Source organism: Misgurnus anguillicaudatus, chromosome 25, assembly GCF_027580225.2.
Source record: "Misgurnus anguillicaudatus chromosome 25, ASM2758022v2, whole genome shotgun sequence".
NCBI classification, from domain to species: domain Eukaryota; kingdom Metazoa; phylum Chordata; class Actinopteri; order Cypriniformes; family Cobitidae; genus Misgurnus; species Misgurnus anguillicaudatus.
Window position 1 is genome coordinate 24,332,914 of NC_073361.2, and position 15,182 is coordinate 24,348,095.

At 37.7% G+C, this 15,182-nt stretch overlaps 1 protein-coding gene across 13 annotated transcripts in view; it reads left to right on the forward strand.

Moving 5' to 3' along the window:
* dip2ca (disco-interacting protein 2 homolog Ca) overlaps positions 1-15,182 on the forward strand; it is a 132,080-nt gene that overhangs the window by 103,902 nt on the left and 12,996 nt on the right. For 5 of the 13 annotated variants that reach the window (XM_055181493.2, XM_055181501.2, XM_055181495.2 and 2 more), the window contains 12 exons: positions 1,729-1,937; positions 4,467-4,581; positions 5,066-5,267; positions 5,379-5,488; positions 8,103-8,144; positions 8,348-8,428; positions 8,968-9,091; positions 9,761-9,882; positions 9,955-10,066; positions 10,142-10,251; positions 12,319-12,449; positions 13,797-13,965. In XM_055181493.2, the coding sequence (XP_055037468.1) occupies positions 1,729-1,937; positions 4,467-4,581; positions 5,066-5,267; positions 5,379-5,488; positions 8,103-8,144; positions 8,348-8,428; positions 8,968-9,091; positions 9,761-9,882; positions 9,955-10,066; positions 10,142-10,251; positions 12,319-12,449; positions 13,797-13,965 (1,527 nt within the window). The remainder of the gene's footprint in view (positions 1-1,728; positions 1,938-4,466; positions 4,582-5,065; positions 5,268-5,378; positions 5,489-8,102; positions 8,145-8,347; positions 8,429-8,967; positions 9,092-9,760; positions 9,883-9,954; positions 10,067-10,141; positions 10,252-12,318; positions 12,450-13,796; positions 13,966-15,182) is intronic. The other 8 variants (XM_055181496.2, XM_055181506.2, XM_055181498.2 and 5 more) reach the window with 2 other exon arrangements.

Genomic DNA, 15,182 nt, shown 5'->3' on the forward strand with positions numbered 1-15,182 from the left:
GGCTCCGTCTGAAACCGCCGAGGTGAGGCGAGTTGTATGTCCAGATTCATAGTATTTGTAAAACAGTAGGCAAAAGTACCCAAATGACCTACTACTTCCGGCAAAATCCCGAAGTGTTCATTCAATGAAAGAAAAAGACGAAGAGGCGTTGTTTTATAAAAAATGCCAGAAAGCGGTAACGCAAATGCAAATTCATTTATTAAACAGCTGCCCCTTGTATTTAAATTGCGCTTATAAAACGTCATAACTTGTTGTTATGATGACGTATGTCACGTGGTGTATCAACATGACGGATGTAGTATTTCCAAATTTATTCATACTCTCCATATTCTTTACTATATAGAACATACTGTTTTAACGGTCGATGAGTAGGTATCTTAACTCATTCACCGCCATTGACGTGTTATCTCGTCATTTATGAGTTCATATTTAACTAATAAATATGCCTTTCTGGACGAATTTTGGCTTTTATCCACCAGATGGCGCCAAAACTAATTTATCAAAAACGGAAGTTAAAAAGATTTTATGATTTATTTTAACTGCCTTTATGTTTGATAGTCATTCTGAGTCTGATCTCTAACATAAATTCCTATAAAAAAACGCAATATTTAAAGCTTTTTGCTCAATATGTTGTATTTTTCAAGAGACATATCGATATTTCAGTGGTTAAATTAAGTAGAAAAAGTACATTTATAATGATAGGTTTTTTCCCCATTTTGTTTGTTTGTTTGTTTGTTTATTGTTTGTTTGAAAGCAGAGGATGTGTTCTTGAACTTGATATAATTTGTATGTTTATATATTTATAGAAGAAAATTTTTCCTGCAAGGAATTTTGTGAAAATTTTGTTAAAATCACAAAAATGCAGGTTGGCAACTTTTCTCAAAAAGGCTGGCGGTGAATGAGTTAATTCAGTACCTACTATGCTGTCACAGTTTACGATTTTGGACACAGCCAACATAGGGATGAAATGCGCTACTGTAGAAACATGGCGGTGACTTCCATGTAAGGGGACCCGTGGTGTATGTACATAAAAATGGCTCATTCTAAGGTAATAAAAACAATAGAGGTTATTATATAAAGTCTTTATACACCACTGATAATATACAGTAGTTATGTATATTGTATTGCATTTCTGTCAAGAGATTTTTCTAAAAGTTACACATTGCACCCTTAAATACATTTGCATGCGAAAGTTTAGTTTCTGTGGAGTGTAACACTTAAAGTTTGCAAGATTGTTTGCTGTACCATGCACATTATCGGTAAAAGATGATTGCAAACATTATTTTTAAAGAGAAAAAACAAGTCTTTATATTTATATTTACACCTCATCTGTTTTTTGACACTTGGGAGACTCAAAAACCCAAAACATTTTACACTGAAAAAAATGATTCATTTAATTTACTCAATTTTTTTAAGGTAAGTGGTTGCAATCAATTTATTTAAGCTACATTTAAACAAAAAAGGTTAGGTAAGTAAACTAAAATATAAAACTTTTGTTTAAATAAATTGATTGAAACCACTTACCTTAAAAATATTGAGTAAATTCAATGAATCATTTTTTCAGTGTACTTCAAGTGAATATAGTGAAGGGGTTTCTAGGAAGCGAATGTTTTGGTGTTTTTGTGCACTGAGACATACACTTAATTTTTATTGTATAGTATTATACAGTGGTTTACAAAATCAATGCATTTTGTGTTGTTTCAAGCTCGTTCTTTTGTTGGGTGTCAGGTTTTCCCTATGAATAGCCTTGGAGCTCCGATCAGCGAGCACCCCTTCACCAGGACAGGGCTGCTGGGCTTCATCGGCCCAGGTGGGCTGGTCTTCATATCAGGAAAGATGGACGGTCTGATGGTAGTGAGCGGGCGGAGACACAACGCTGATGATATTGTCGCCACGGCGCTGGCAGTGGAGCCCATGAAGTTTGTGTACAGGGGCAGGTGAGGACGCTGAGCCTTAAAAACAAACATTGTGTGTTCTTCTATGTCATGAAGGAGAGGTTGCTATATATAGCGTGCGAGCGTGTGTGCTTTGGACACGCAGAGTGCAAATTAAATAGATTTAACACCTGCTGGGGCCGCAGTGAGGAGGTGTGTCTCTGGTAATACATTAACCTTGTTCTGCTTTAGTTGCATGAGTGAAATTATCCCAGGATCAGTTAGTCCGTTTACTCAGAGCTGTGCACAAGTATGATAAATCAGAGGAGTAATGAGCTGTTTACATTATAACGATAACTATAAAAATATAGTTTTAAAATCGTTTAAAAATTTTTTAGAGAATAGCGGAGTTCACACCACAACTATACCGATAAAGATTCAATGAACGATGTTGTTGGGATCATTTTTTGAATGTTTTTTCCCCACCTAATGAATGATAAATCATTGACAGCCAATCAAATCCATAAGATAAAGGTCCATAAGATAAAATTACCTCAGGTATCCATCGCTGATGCAGTTGCTGTGAAATTAATTACGTAATCCTTTTTTCCTACCACACTGACTACGCCAAAACGTAAGATATTGGATTACACAAACTCATATTCACTGTTAAGAGTTACGCGAAATGCACACATCCAACAACATTTGTTGGTTACCCGCTGTGTAAATGCAAGAACAGCATATGAAGAGTTTGGTTCCAAAACGCAATAAATCCATTTTTATTAATTTTGGTAAAAACGTGTTTTCTATACCAAGAAAGTGACAAAATGAAAACCACTATATTCTGTTTAAACTTTCACATAGCATCTTTAGGTTATAATAACATTAAAAATTCAAATTCATAATTTGATTTTCAAAGATTTATTATAAAAACTGATTATTTTTTCTGCAAAATGCAATAAATCAATTTTTTTTCAAAATGCTATAAATCAATATATAAATGTGCATTCATCTTTGCCATGTTATATTCAATTTATTGACTAGTGGTATACACTGATTAAAAAAATCATGTTGGTCCTGCTCGATTTTTGTTGACTTTGAGTAAAATAATGGAAAGTTTTTCATAAGATCCCCTGGGGTCAATCTGTTACCATGACCGAAGCTTGATGCTGTCGTGTAAGAACAAGCAACAGCCGGCATTTTTCTTTCACCCGAGAGCCTCTCATGTAAATTATTCGATTTTGATGGCTTAAGTTTTTTCCCTGCCACAGAAAACCACCACAGGTTTTTCAATGCCATCAAATTATTATTTTGTTTTTGTTTGTTTGTTGATCACGAAGTACAAAGAAGATGAGTAAAACTAGGATTCCGTCTATTTAACACACCACCCTATTGTTTACAATGCGTGGAATGGTGCGCTGTGATTGGTTAAGCGGATTTATTGCATTCTGCAGAAAAGGAGAACTGGCGTTTGTCGCGGTTTGGAAAAAAAGGAGAAAAGATGACATAATAACACTGCAGATATTGGATTTTGCGTAAAATTTTATACTGACCAGATACAATACTGATTTGGGGGGTACATTTTTTTTAAAATGGCGTTAATCGCGTTTTGGAACCAAACTCTTCATATGCAATATTAGTTAATGCTATTAAAGGCAAATGCTTTGCGCGAGTGCCGCCCACGTGAGCGAATTAGCATAAAGTTGTCGTCTGGTAGTGTGGACGCTAATATACTGTAGTTATCATTATAATGTGAATGGCCCTTTACAATAACAGTCTTAGGGTAACTTTAAGAAGTCTGTTTCTTTATTTACAAATTGCTTTCAATTAAGTGGTTATAAAAATGGTCAAAGTATCCACAGAAATCTATAGCCTCACAACAAAACTCATCAAAATAAGTTAAAAGGTTTAAAGCAAGCAATTACAGCAACTCAAAACTTGTCAATTTTAAGGAATTTGAAATGATTTGTAAAACAAAACTATGACAGCAGAACTATTAATTGAAAACGATATATTCATAAAACCAACTTTGGTTAAAAAAAATCTATGGGATTCTTCCAACATTTAGCTGTGTTAGGGGGCGTGCACACCAAAGCTTTTACGCCCGTGGCCGGCGCATGTTTTCAATTGTTTCCAACGGAAGCTCAGCGTTTTTCAAATAAGCCAGCAGCTAGCGGTTTTCTTCCGCACTAAAAACTGGCGCTCAGCGTTTTTTCCACGCTCAGCGTTGAGCACAGAGAGTTGAAAAATACTCAACTTTGGGTGAAAAGCTCCACTCATCAATGTCAGTTCTCCCAATCACAGTGGAGGAGGGGGGGAACATTACAACAGCAACCAACCGGCTCACAGCTCAAGTATCACAGCTACCAAAAGCTCAGCTGAAGAAAGTTGGCACTCCGCTGAAAAACAGCTGACATTCTGCGTCCTCCAGTCGTTTTCAGCCGCGTTTAAAAGTTTTGGTGTGCACGCCCCCTTAGCTTGCAATAATTCAAATATATCCCCTACAGCTAAATGTTTAGGTTTGCAAGGCATGAACATCATTAAAGTTCATAAAGTTGATATTAAAATTTATTTTCCATCTCTTTTTTTCAGAATAGCGGTATTTTCCGTGACAGTCCTGCATGATGAGAGAATTGTAGTTGTGGCAGAGCAGCGGCCGGATTCAACAGAGGAAGACAGCTTCCAGTGGATGAGCCGTGTTCTACAGGTGTGTGTCCTTTAGACACGCTCCCTTACTGATTTACTGGGAATTTGTTTTTTCACACGCTCCCTTACTGATTGACTGTGGCTCTCTATCCCCACCCAGTCTGACGGGAGTCACTTTAATTGCTGCGTAACCCCAGTCACCATTTCAACACAATTAGAGATCATGCTATTGCTGACCTGCATACTTTCCGTCAGCAGTTTATATAATAACAAGACGCATTCGGGCACAAAAGCTGGCCTTTACTGCCATCCACCCAAACGGTTCCATTCCAATCCTTTGTTGTAGCTCATTAATCTTGCAAATATGGTATTTTTTTCCTACCACTTCCCGAATTCCTGCTCGATAATTTGGTTCCCCCCAAGGCATCGGTAAAGGTCACCGCCCGCATCAGATCTCTGCCGGAAGCTTCTTCTCGGCTCCTTACAGATGCTCTGAAGTCTATTTTTAAACCTCACCTGACTACCGAATACGTCTCTTTCTACAGGCGATAGACAGCATCCACAACGTGGGGGTGTTTTGCTTGGCTTTGGTGCCCGCTAACACCCTTCCCAAGACGCCTCTGGGAGGAATCCACCTGTCGGAGACCAAGCAGCTGTTTTTGGAAGGCTCCCTGCACCCCTGTAATGTTCTAATGTGCCCTCACACCTGCGTCACCAACCTGCCCAAACCCAGACAAAAACAGCCAGGTCGGTCTGCCACAAGGTCACCTCTGATGTCGTACAGAATTAGAGCTGTCAGACGTGCTGTGTGTGTTTGTTTTATTTGTGTAAGTGATGAACTCTGTGTTGGTGCTGCAGAGATCGGTCCCGCCTCTGTGATGGTGGGGAACCTGGTGTCCGGGAAGAGGATCGCCCAAGCCAGCGGCAGAGATTTGGGCCAAATCGAAGACAATGATCAGGCAAGAAAGGTGTGTGTGTGGTACCAAGGGCCTCGATTTTCATTCATCCATCTATCCATCCATCAATCTATCCACAACCCCTCCCTTCCATCAGTTCCCCACCTCCAGCAAATTGAGTCCCATTCAACCAGAATATGCACAGAAAAATGGGAGTTTTCCTGTTTTTGGCTTGCTCTGGGCATTCTTATCTTTGGGACAGTTTAATAACTGATCTGACTGATATATATATATATATATATATATATATATATATATATATTACTCTTGAGGTATTATTATTTTTGCAAACACTTTACAATAGGACTGCATTTGTTAATATTAGTAAATGGATTAGCTAACATGAACTAACAATGAACAATATTGTTTTTCAGCATTTATTATTAACATGTGTCAATGTTAGTTAATGCCAATACAGTTGTTCATGGTAATTCAATGTGCATTAACTAATGTAAAAATCCAGATAATTTACTCACCACCATGTCTTCCAAAATGTTGATGTCTTTGTTCAGTCGAGACGAAATTATGTTTTTTAAGGAAACATTCCAGAATTTTTCTCATTTTAATGAACTTTAATGGACCCCAACACTTAACAGTTTTAATACAGTTTAAAATTGCAGTTTCAAAGGACTCTAAACGATCCCAAACGAGGCATAAGGGTCTTATCTAGCTAAACGATTGTCATTTTTGACAAGAAAAATAAAAAATATGCACTTTTAAACCACAACTTCTCGTCTTCCTCTGGCTGTGTGACGCTCCAGCGGGACTTCACATAGTTGCGTAATGACGTCAAAAGGTCACGTGTTACATATATGAAACGCACATTTGCAGACCATTTTAAACAATAAACTGACACAAAGACATTAATTAGTATCATTCGACATACACAACGTCGGAACGGTCCTCTTTCTCCACACTTGTAAACACTGGGGAGTAGTTTCGTACGTTATCCGTGACCTCTTGACGTGATGGCGTATTGTGTGGGGTCACGCTGGTGCGTCGCATGACCGGAGGAAGACGAGAAGTTTTTTATGACAGTCGTTTCGCTGGATGGGACCCTTGTGCCTCGTTTGGGATCGTTTGGAGTGCTTTGATATTGCAATTTTGGACTGCGTTAAAGCTGTTGGGTGTTGGTGTCCATTAAAATGAAAAAAATCCTGGAATGTTTTCCCCAAAAAACACAATTTCCCCTCGACTGAACAAAGAAAGACATCGGCGTTTTGGATGACATGGTGGTGGGTGGGTTGTCTGGATTTTTAAAGGAAAATGGACTAATCCTTTAAAAGTAACACTTTTTTAGTAAATGTATTAGTAAATGCTGCAATTAACATGAACTAAGATAAAAAGAAATGCTTTAGATGTATTGTTCGTTGTTAGTTCATGTTAACTAATACATTAACTACAAATGCAACCTTATTGTGAAGTGTTACTATTATTTTATAATTTCAATATATGTTTTGTTCCTATTACAATAGGATTATTAAGTGATTTTTATTATTATTTAATGATTTAAGATTATTTTATTATTATTTATTAATTATATGATTTTATTATTATTTAATATAATATTATTTTATTATTATATAATTTAATTAAATTTTTTTCTTTGCTATTTGTGACAAACAGTGCATTTTATTGTCACCTGTAGCAACTTATACTGTCAAAGTTCCAGACAGTCTCAAGTGTCAAAAACATAAAAACCTCATAATTTGGTTCGCTAGCATCAAATCATATGTTATAATTTCTCAATTTGACTTAAACATATAATCACAGTTTCCTTGGTGACCAACTTAATACCCTCATTCAACACTTGAAGAGGGTTAATTTTGGATCTGCGTGGTGCACAGCAGTCGCCCTAAGTGGATTTGTGTAGAAGAATTAACCTTTGACACCTTGTCAAACCTCTTGCCCTCAGCCAGGGCTATTTCAGACCTTACTCTAACAAAGAGCATTCTGGGAAATTGTTATGTCACCACCAGAGCTTCACAATTTAACTTTTTTGGCCACACGAAAGCTAGACTTGGAAAACAGCTTTTGATAGCTAGTAAACACTTTGTGGAAAACTGAGTGCTCCATTAAAGTAATTATTGCTCAGTTTTGGAAGGCTCAGTTTTTTTGTGCCGTTTCGAGTTAATTCCTTTGGTTGCCGTGTTGTCACTCAACCACCGACACAAATACAATCCATTACGCTGCCATCTCATGCTGAAGGATGGCAGCCATTATTCCATCAGTCCGTCCGCTGTGCACACCACCGTAACCTCAAAAACACACACAACACAGCTGCTGACCTCGCACACACCCATGCACAAATGTGCACGCACGCATATGCTCATGCACATTCGAACAAACGTGTGCACAAATACACAACAGCTGCTGGCTGCTGTCTCCTGCATGCCTCCCACATTCTCTCATTCCCTCACACCCTTTCAAGCATGCATGACTCTGTGCCGTCTGACACCGACAAATGTTACCTCCGCCATCTGCACCTCTCCAAGAATCACAGTCACACATGATCATTTTCCATTTTTACACCCTGTTGTTGTTTTTTTCGTCACTTCCATCCATTCATGCACATGAAAATCAGGCCCACTGAGTGAATGGAAACAGTTTTGTTTCATACTTACAGAGCAGAAATGTGATCCGTGTGCGAGTATCAGTGGGAGATGAGGTAACACGATTGCATTCACTCCCAATACAATAATGATTTTTAACAGATCCTGCTTTAAATATCATTTTACTCATAATGTTTGCATTTATTCTTCGCAATAGGTGTGGAAGGGGTTAAATTTTACCATGTTAAAGATTACCTTTACAATCTTTGTGAATCTCATGAATGGTTTTCTAATAATCTGACTTCTTTTTCACCTTTAGTTCCTCTTCCTGTCTGAAGTGCTGCAGTGGAGATCTCAGACCACACCAGATCATGTGCTCTTCACCCTCCTCAGCTCCAGGGTATGATGTCACCAGCTTTACCGCTTTAGTTCTGCTGCATTGCTTTTAGGGTTACAAAGGTGTCAGCTAAAAGTTAAACTCTTGCGATTTTTCAAGTGTGCTCGGAAAAGCTTGGCAGTGAACACCACACTTTCTGCGCCATTTCCCCCCACCAGGGAGCAGCGATTGGTTTCAGAAATGATTTTGGCCTGGTGTGCAAGTGATGCTTTTTTAATATACCAAATATGTACTGGCAGGCTATTTACAACCCAACACACCCAATATATATAAAAGGTGCGATATGTCATCCCGAGCGGCTACCGGGAGTGAACCTTATTGAAACTATATTGTTTATGTGCGTATGGGTGTTTTGCTTGTGGCGATCGGCCAATAGTCCCGATGGAGAAAATGGCTTAATAAATATGACAAATAATGTTTTATTACACAGTAAATATACTGGATGGTTTCTATGAAGGTTAGTTTTAGTGGATAGACCATCTCATTACCTCTGTATACAAGTGTACACCAAAAAATAATCATGTGTGTTTTTCTGAATTTAGGGAGCAGTCCTGAGCTCATTGACCTGTCTTCAGCTTCATAAGCGGGCGGAGAAGATAGCGGCCATGTTAATGGAGCGAGGCCACCTGCAGGACGGAGATCACGTTGCACTGGTGTACCCACCTGGTACGACACTTTCACCTAGGTTCAAAACAGCACTGATCTACAAACATCCATGTTATGTATCAGCTTGTTTTACAGGGTTCCCACGGGTCCTTGAAATCCTTGAAAGATTGGGGAAAATAATTCAAGGCCCTGGGAAGTTTTTTGAAAATATACATACATAGATACAGGTCATTGAAAGTGCTTGAATCTATTTTATGCAAGAAGTTTTCTGGAAAAAATCCATATTATTCTTTGTGTAGTGTAGGATAATAATTTCTAACTTTTTAAGCACACGTGCTAAACTGTTCGCGTTAAATGGTTATATATTCTGTATGCGAATGTTGATTCATACTAAAATGCTTTATTGCATAATTGTGTTTGACACATGAAAACGTCTCGGGTTACATATGTAACTGTTGTTACCTGAGAAGGGAATGAGATGCTGCGTCTCCTTTGCCATACTTCCTGCGTCCCTGTAATGCCGTCTTTGGCAATATTTCAGATAGCGATATACTTCCTGGGTTGAATTTGATATACACATTCAGACACACTTACTCCTGGAAGCGTCCCTAAAGTGTCACTGCAGTGACCCAGAGCGAGTTCCCCCGAAAGGGAACTGTAACAATGTATCTTAAAAGGTGTGGGAACCCTGGGTTTAAATATAAAGTAACTTGTACCATTGCTTTGCAGGTATAGATCTGATTGCTGCCTTTTACGGATGCCTGTACGCCGGATGTGTACCGATCACAGTGCGACCACCACATCCCCAGAACATTGCCACCACCCTTCCCACTGTGAAAATGATTGTGGAGGTGGGTGCTGATGCTTTTCAATTTATACGACTGTAAAGAAAATGTTGCTGAAATGTACAAAATTTCCTTTAGGTGAGCCGGTCAGCCTGCGTGATGACCACACAGGTCATATCCAAGCTTCTGAAGTCGAAGGAGGCGTCTGCTGCAGTGGATGTCAGGTCGTGGCCTCCCGTTCTGGACACAGGTTAGTGGATCATATGTTAAAGGTTTGCTTCTGCTGAAGATGAACGTATGTTTAACGTTAAACACGTTTTTCAAGATGATCTGCCAAAGAAGAAACCCCCTCAACTCTACAAACCATCCAATCCCGACACTCTGGCTTACCTGGACTTCAGCGTCTCCACGACTGGGATGCTAGCAGGAGTAAAGGTGAGGATTTACTACTATTACTACATTGTGTTTGTGTAAAACAAAGTCGGTCATCCGTAGTATACTTTTACAACACAAAGAAGAAACTTAACCCTTGTGGGTTGTTCAAATTCACTACCCTTTTTGCGTTGTTTGTGTGCAAAAGCGGCCACTAGGTTGAGAGGCTGTAAAAGTGTCAGATTTTTTTTCTTTTTTTTTCATAAATCTGTTAATCAACATCGGAACTGATCAAAATTACCAAATGCTTACAAAATTTCCTCTTTAATTGCCATAAGTGGTGTCACTGATTTGGGGGGGACACACAAATTGACAGATTTTCAATTTAAAAAGTGATTTTTAGTAAAAAAGAAAAACAGCCAACAATCAAGAATGCATACTTAAATGGTGTCATGGCTTTGCAATCAAAAAATGTTATTATAATGGAAGTCAATGGGGCAAAAACAGTAAATGAGAGAGAGAAAAAAATTAAAACTGATGCTGCACAAAAACTAAAATGCATCAAAGCCAATGTTTTTACCAATCTTTGGCATGCCCTAGACTGTGAAAAAGGATAAAAAAATCCAGTCCACAATCACTTTTTATATTGAAAATCTGTAATTTTGTGTTTATTTTTTCATCAAATCAGTGACATCACTTATGAACTTGGCAATTAAAGAGTTAAAATCATGGACATTTTGTAAGCATTTTGCAGTTTTGATCAGTACTGAGAGTGATTAGCAGATTTATGAAAAACAATTTGGAAAAAATATTAATCTGATCAATTTTTACAGTCGTTTAATTTAGTGGCTTTTTTTGTACGCGAATAATCAAAGCATTTTCTCAAAATATGTGTCAATATAAGATTTGTCACCAAAAATCATTCCATTTGCTCAAACACAGAGAAAGTTGTGGCCAAATTGAGAGTAAAAAAGCAAAAATGGCTCCAACAACCCATAAGGGTTAAATGGATATGTAATAAGATTTTTCCATTTAATGGGTGGTAAGATGTTGGATCAGGTGTCAGGTGCGCTACTTTGAAGATTTTTTTTATATTTTAGAGGATGAATAATGAGTTTTGTACAAGTGGCCATTATTATGACACACAACTGGAGCCATTAGCGATCTCAGAGACCATCAAGTATTGTGTAGTACTTCAGTCCTTTGACAAAGAAATGATCTGTTCGGCCCTTCAGACCCTTTCATTCGCTTGCATTGCTGCTTCAGAGTTCACCGAGTCCCACTTACATTCCTTACTAGTCTGAAAGACTTGTAAACAAATTGTTTTGTGGGTCACTATTGTGTTCCTTGTATAAAAACTATGTTGAATAAATAACCTGATTGTACTTCATGCTTGTACTGGCGGCTGTGGTGATCTTAAATGCATTAAGATATAGAGACATCTCATGAAATCATTAAGAGGTGTTTCACATTTCGCGTCTTAAGCCACACAGAAAACACGACTGCGCTGCTTTACTCCTTTTTTAAAGGTTGTTTTTTAATGCGGCATTATGAAAAGTAAATGCAAAATAATATACAAAACTATATATTCAGGGGAGTATAAAGACCTTTTTTAAATGAACCATTATTATGTTTTTATTACCTGAGAATGAGACGTTTTTTATCTACATACACCGAGGGTCCCCTTACGTGGAAGTCGCCATTTTGTGCTGCCATGTTTCTAGAGAAGCCCTTAACGAACAAACGTTTTTAACTAGGTTGTCTCCGGCAATGACATGTTTTTCCGGTGGCAGCTACCGTAGCTTCTCTATGCCTTTCAAAAGCGAGGGGTGAGCAGTGGACTGAGCCGTTGATTGCAATTTGCAACTTTACCACTAGATGCCGCTAAAATTTACACACTGCACTTTTAAGCTATACATTTTATCAGTATGTGTGTTCACTATGGATTAAACCTTTGCGTTGCTAATGTTTTTCTCTACAGGGACACAAATCAAACTAAAAAATATTCACTCAATAGATTAAAGACCAAAAAAATTCAAATTGTGAGGTGCCAAACGTCTTATATAAGCAATCTCTCATTCACTCTCTCTTACTTTGCATTGCTCTCTCTTTTTCCTCATTTACCTTTAGATGTCCCACACCGCCACCAGTGCCTTTTGTCGCTCTATCAAGCTGCAGTGTGAGCTGTATCCCTCTCGTGAGGTGGCCATCTGTCTGGATCCCTACTGTGGCCTCGGGTTTGTCCTCTGGTGCCTCTGCAGGTGAGAGACGCCACCGAAACGCCACTGTATTCTAATTAAACGACCTAAAGAGACATTTACGCCAGATTTAAATATGAAACTTACTCTACGTGTGATTATCTTTCATCGGAGTTAGGTTGATATTTTTGGGGGTGTTCGTAATTACGTTAAGCTTTGTCAAGAGGATCTGTAGCATGAAAATATACGCGTCATTCACATTGCCCCACACAAGGAGGCATCTAATCGCGTCTTTTCATTGACTTTGTATGTAATCTACTCGCGCAAATTGTTGAACTTGCACATGGTGTGAACCCACAGTAAGCATGCATCAAAACCGCCACCATCTTCGAACAGGGGTCTTGTCCCTAGGAAGTAGCTAGGTAATGTTGCTATCTCTGCCTGAACTTTGAATTCATGGACGTTGCCGGACTTTTGTGCTGCGTATGGATGTTAGGCCTACTAGCACTATGCATTGTATTTAGAAAAAGTAGATTTTCTTAATATCAAAACTCTAAATACATGTCTGACCGTTGGAACGAACAAAAAAAAATTGTGACGATTTATTTTATTTCCATTACATCTTTGCCTATAATGACGCTGATGCAGGGCTCCCCTGTTTCAAGATGCCGTTTTTTATTTGACGCATTCGTTCCAATGAACTGCCGTAGCCAAGGTGACATCTAGTGTATATATCTATGTTGCCCTCCAAGCAAACCTATTGCGTCATATTAAAAGATTGGTCATGTGACTTTTACGCACATCAGAAGACCTGTAAATGCGAAAAAACTTTCCGTCGCAGTTTTGTGATATATTCCTTGTTCAAAGTGCCTGAAAAACCACCTAACCTGAGGTAAAAACTTTTTTGCAATATATGAGAGTTTATGCAAAATGGCTGGCCTTCCATTGGGTGCATTTTCAATTCGCTATTCCAATTTGAAGGTTAATGGAAACGCAGCTATTGTCTGTGGTAATAGACAGCATGCCATTGATTCAGTCAGTACATCTTAACTTGTTTTGAACATTTTGTACATGCTTTAATTGTTAAAATGTCATACAACTGTGACAATTCAGCATTATAGATTTTAGGAGATTTTTACTTAATCCACACAATTACTGAACCTGTTTCTGGAAAGCCTTAGAAATAAATCCTCTGTTTTTGCTGCATTCTCATGCTGTCAAGTGTGTTTTTCTGCTGTGCTGTGTGTTCTCTTCTAGTTAACTCAGCTCCTGTCTCACTTGAGTGATAGGTTGTGTCTGTTTTGTCAGTGTGAGCAGGTTCTTGTGCTCTGCTCTAAACTGATTTGTGTATGTGTGTGTATATGTGTAGTTGTAACACAGTGTTTTTCTGTCTCTTTCTGCTGGGTGAAGTGTGTATTCAGGGCATCAGTCCATCTTGATTCCTCCGTCCGAGCTGGAGGTGAATCCCGCTCTGTGGCTGCTGGCTGTCAGTCAGTTTCGGGTCAGAGATACGTTCTGTTCATACTCCGTCATGGAGCTTTGCACCAAGGGCTTGGGCCTACAGACAGAATCCTTAAAGGTAAAGCACATTGCCAGTGATGTTCAGTCTATCAACCTAAAAGGAACATCTTTCTTTCTTTTTTCTCTCACATTATGTTTTCACAACCTAATGCAATTTTACTTATAACGTCTATTAAATGGTTGATTATTGGTTGTTTAATGGTTGCTCATAAATGTGATTCATTTTCTTTCTTTCTTTCTTTAAATTCTTTCTATCTCTCCTTAATTCTTTCTTTCTTTCTTTCTCACATTATGTTTTCACAACCTAATGCAATTTTACTTATAATGTCTATTAAATGGTTGATTATTGGTTGTTTAATGGTTGCTCAAAATACGATTCTCTTTCTTTCTTTCTTTCTTTCTTTTCTTAATTCTTTCTTTCTTTTTCTTTCACATTATGTTTTCACAACCTCATGCAATTTACTTATCACATCTAATAAATGGTTGATTGTTGGTTGTTTAATGGTTGCTCAAAATGTGATTCAATTTCTTTCTTTCTTTCTTTCTTTCTTTCTTTCTTTCTTTCTTTCTTTCTTTCTTTCTTTCTTTCTTTCTTTCTTTCTTTCTTTATCTCTCACATTATGTTTTCACAACCTCATGCAATTTTACTTATCACATCTAATAAATGGTTGATTCTTGGTAGTTTAATGGTTGCTGAAAATGTGAGTTAATTTCTTTCTTTATTTCTGCTTTCTTTTTTCTTTCTTTCTTTCTCACATTATGTTTTCACAACCTAATGCAATTTTACTTATAATGTCTATTAAATGGTTGATTAATGGTTGTTTAATGGTTGCTCAAAATACGATTCTCTTTCTTTCTTTCTTTCTTTCTTTCTTTCTTTCTTTCTTTCTTTCTTTCTTTCTTTCTTTCTTTCTTTCTTTCTTTCTTTCCTTAATTCTTTCTTTCTTTTTCTTTCACATTATGTTTTCACAACCTCATGCAATTTTACTTATCACATCTAATAAATGGTTGATTGTTGGTTGTTTAACGGTTGCTCAAAATGTGATTCAATTTCTTTCTTTATTTTTCCTTTCTTTCTTTCTTTCTTTCTTTCTTTCTTTCTTTATCTCTCACATTATGTTTTCACAACCTCATGCAATTTTACTTATAACGTGTTATTATAAGTGGTTGGTTATTGGTTGTTTAATGGTTGCTCAAAAGGCGATTCTCTTTCATTCTTTCTTTCTTTTTTCTTAATTCTTTCTTTCTTTCCTTAATTGTTTCTTTCCTTTTCTT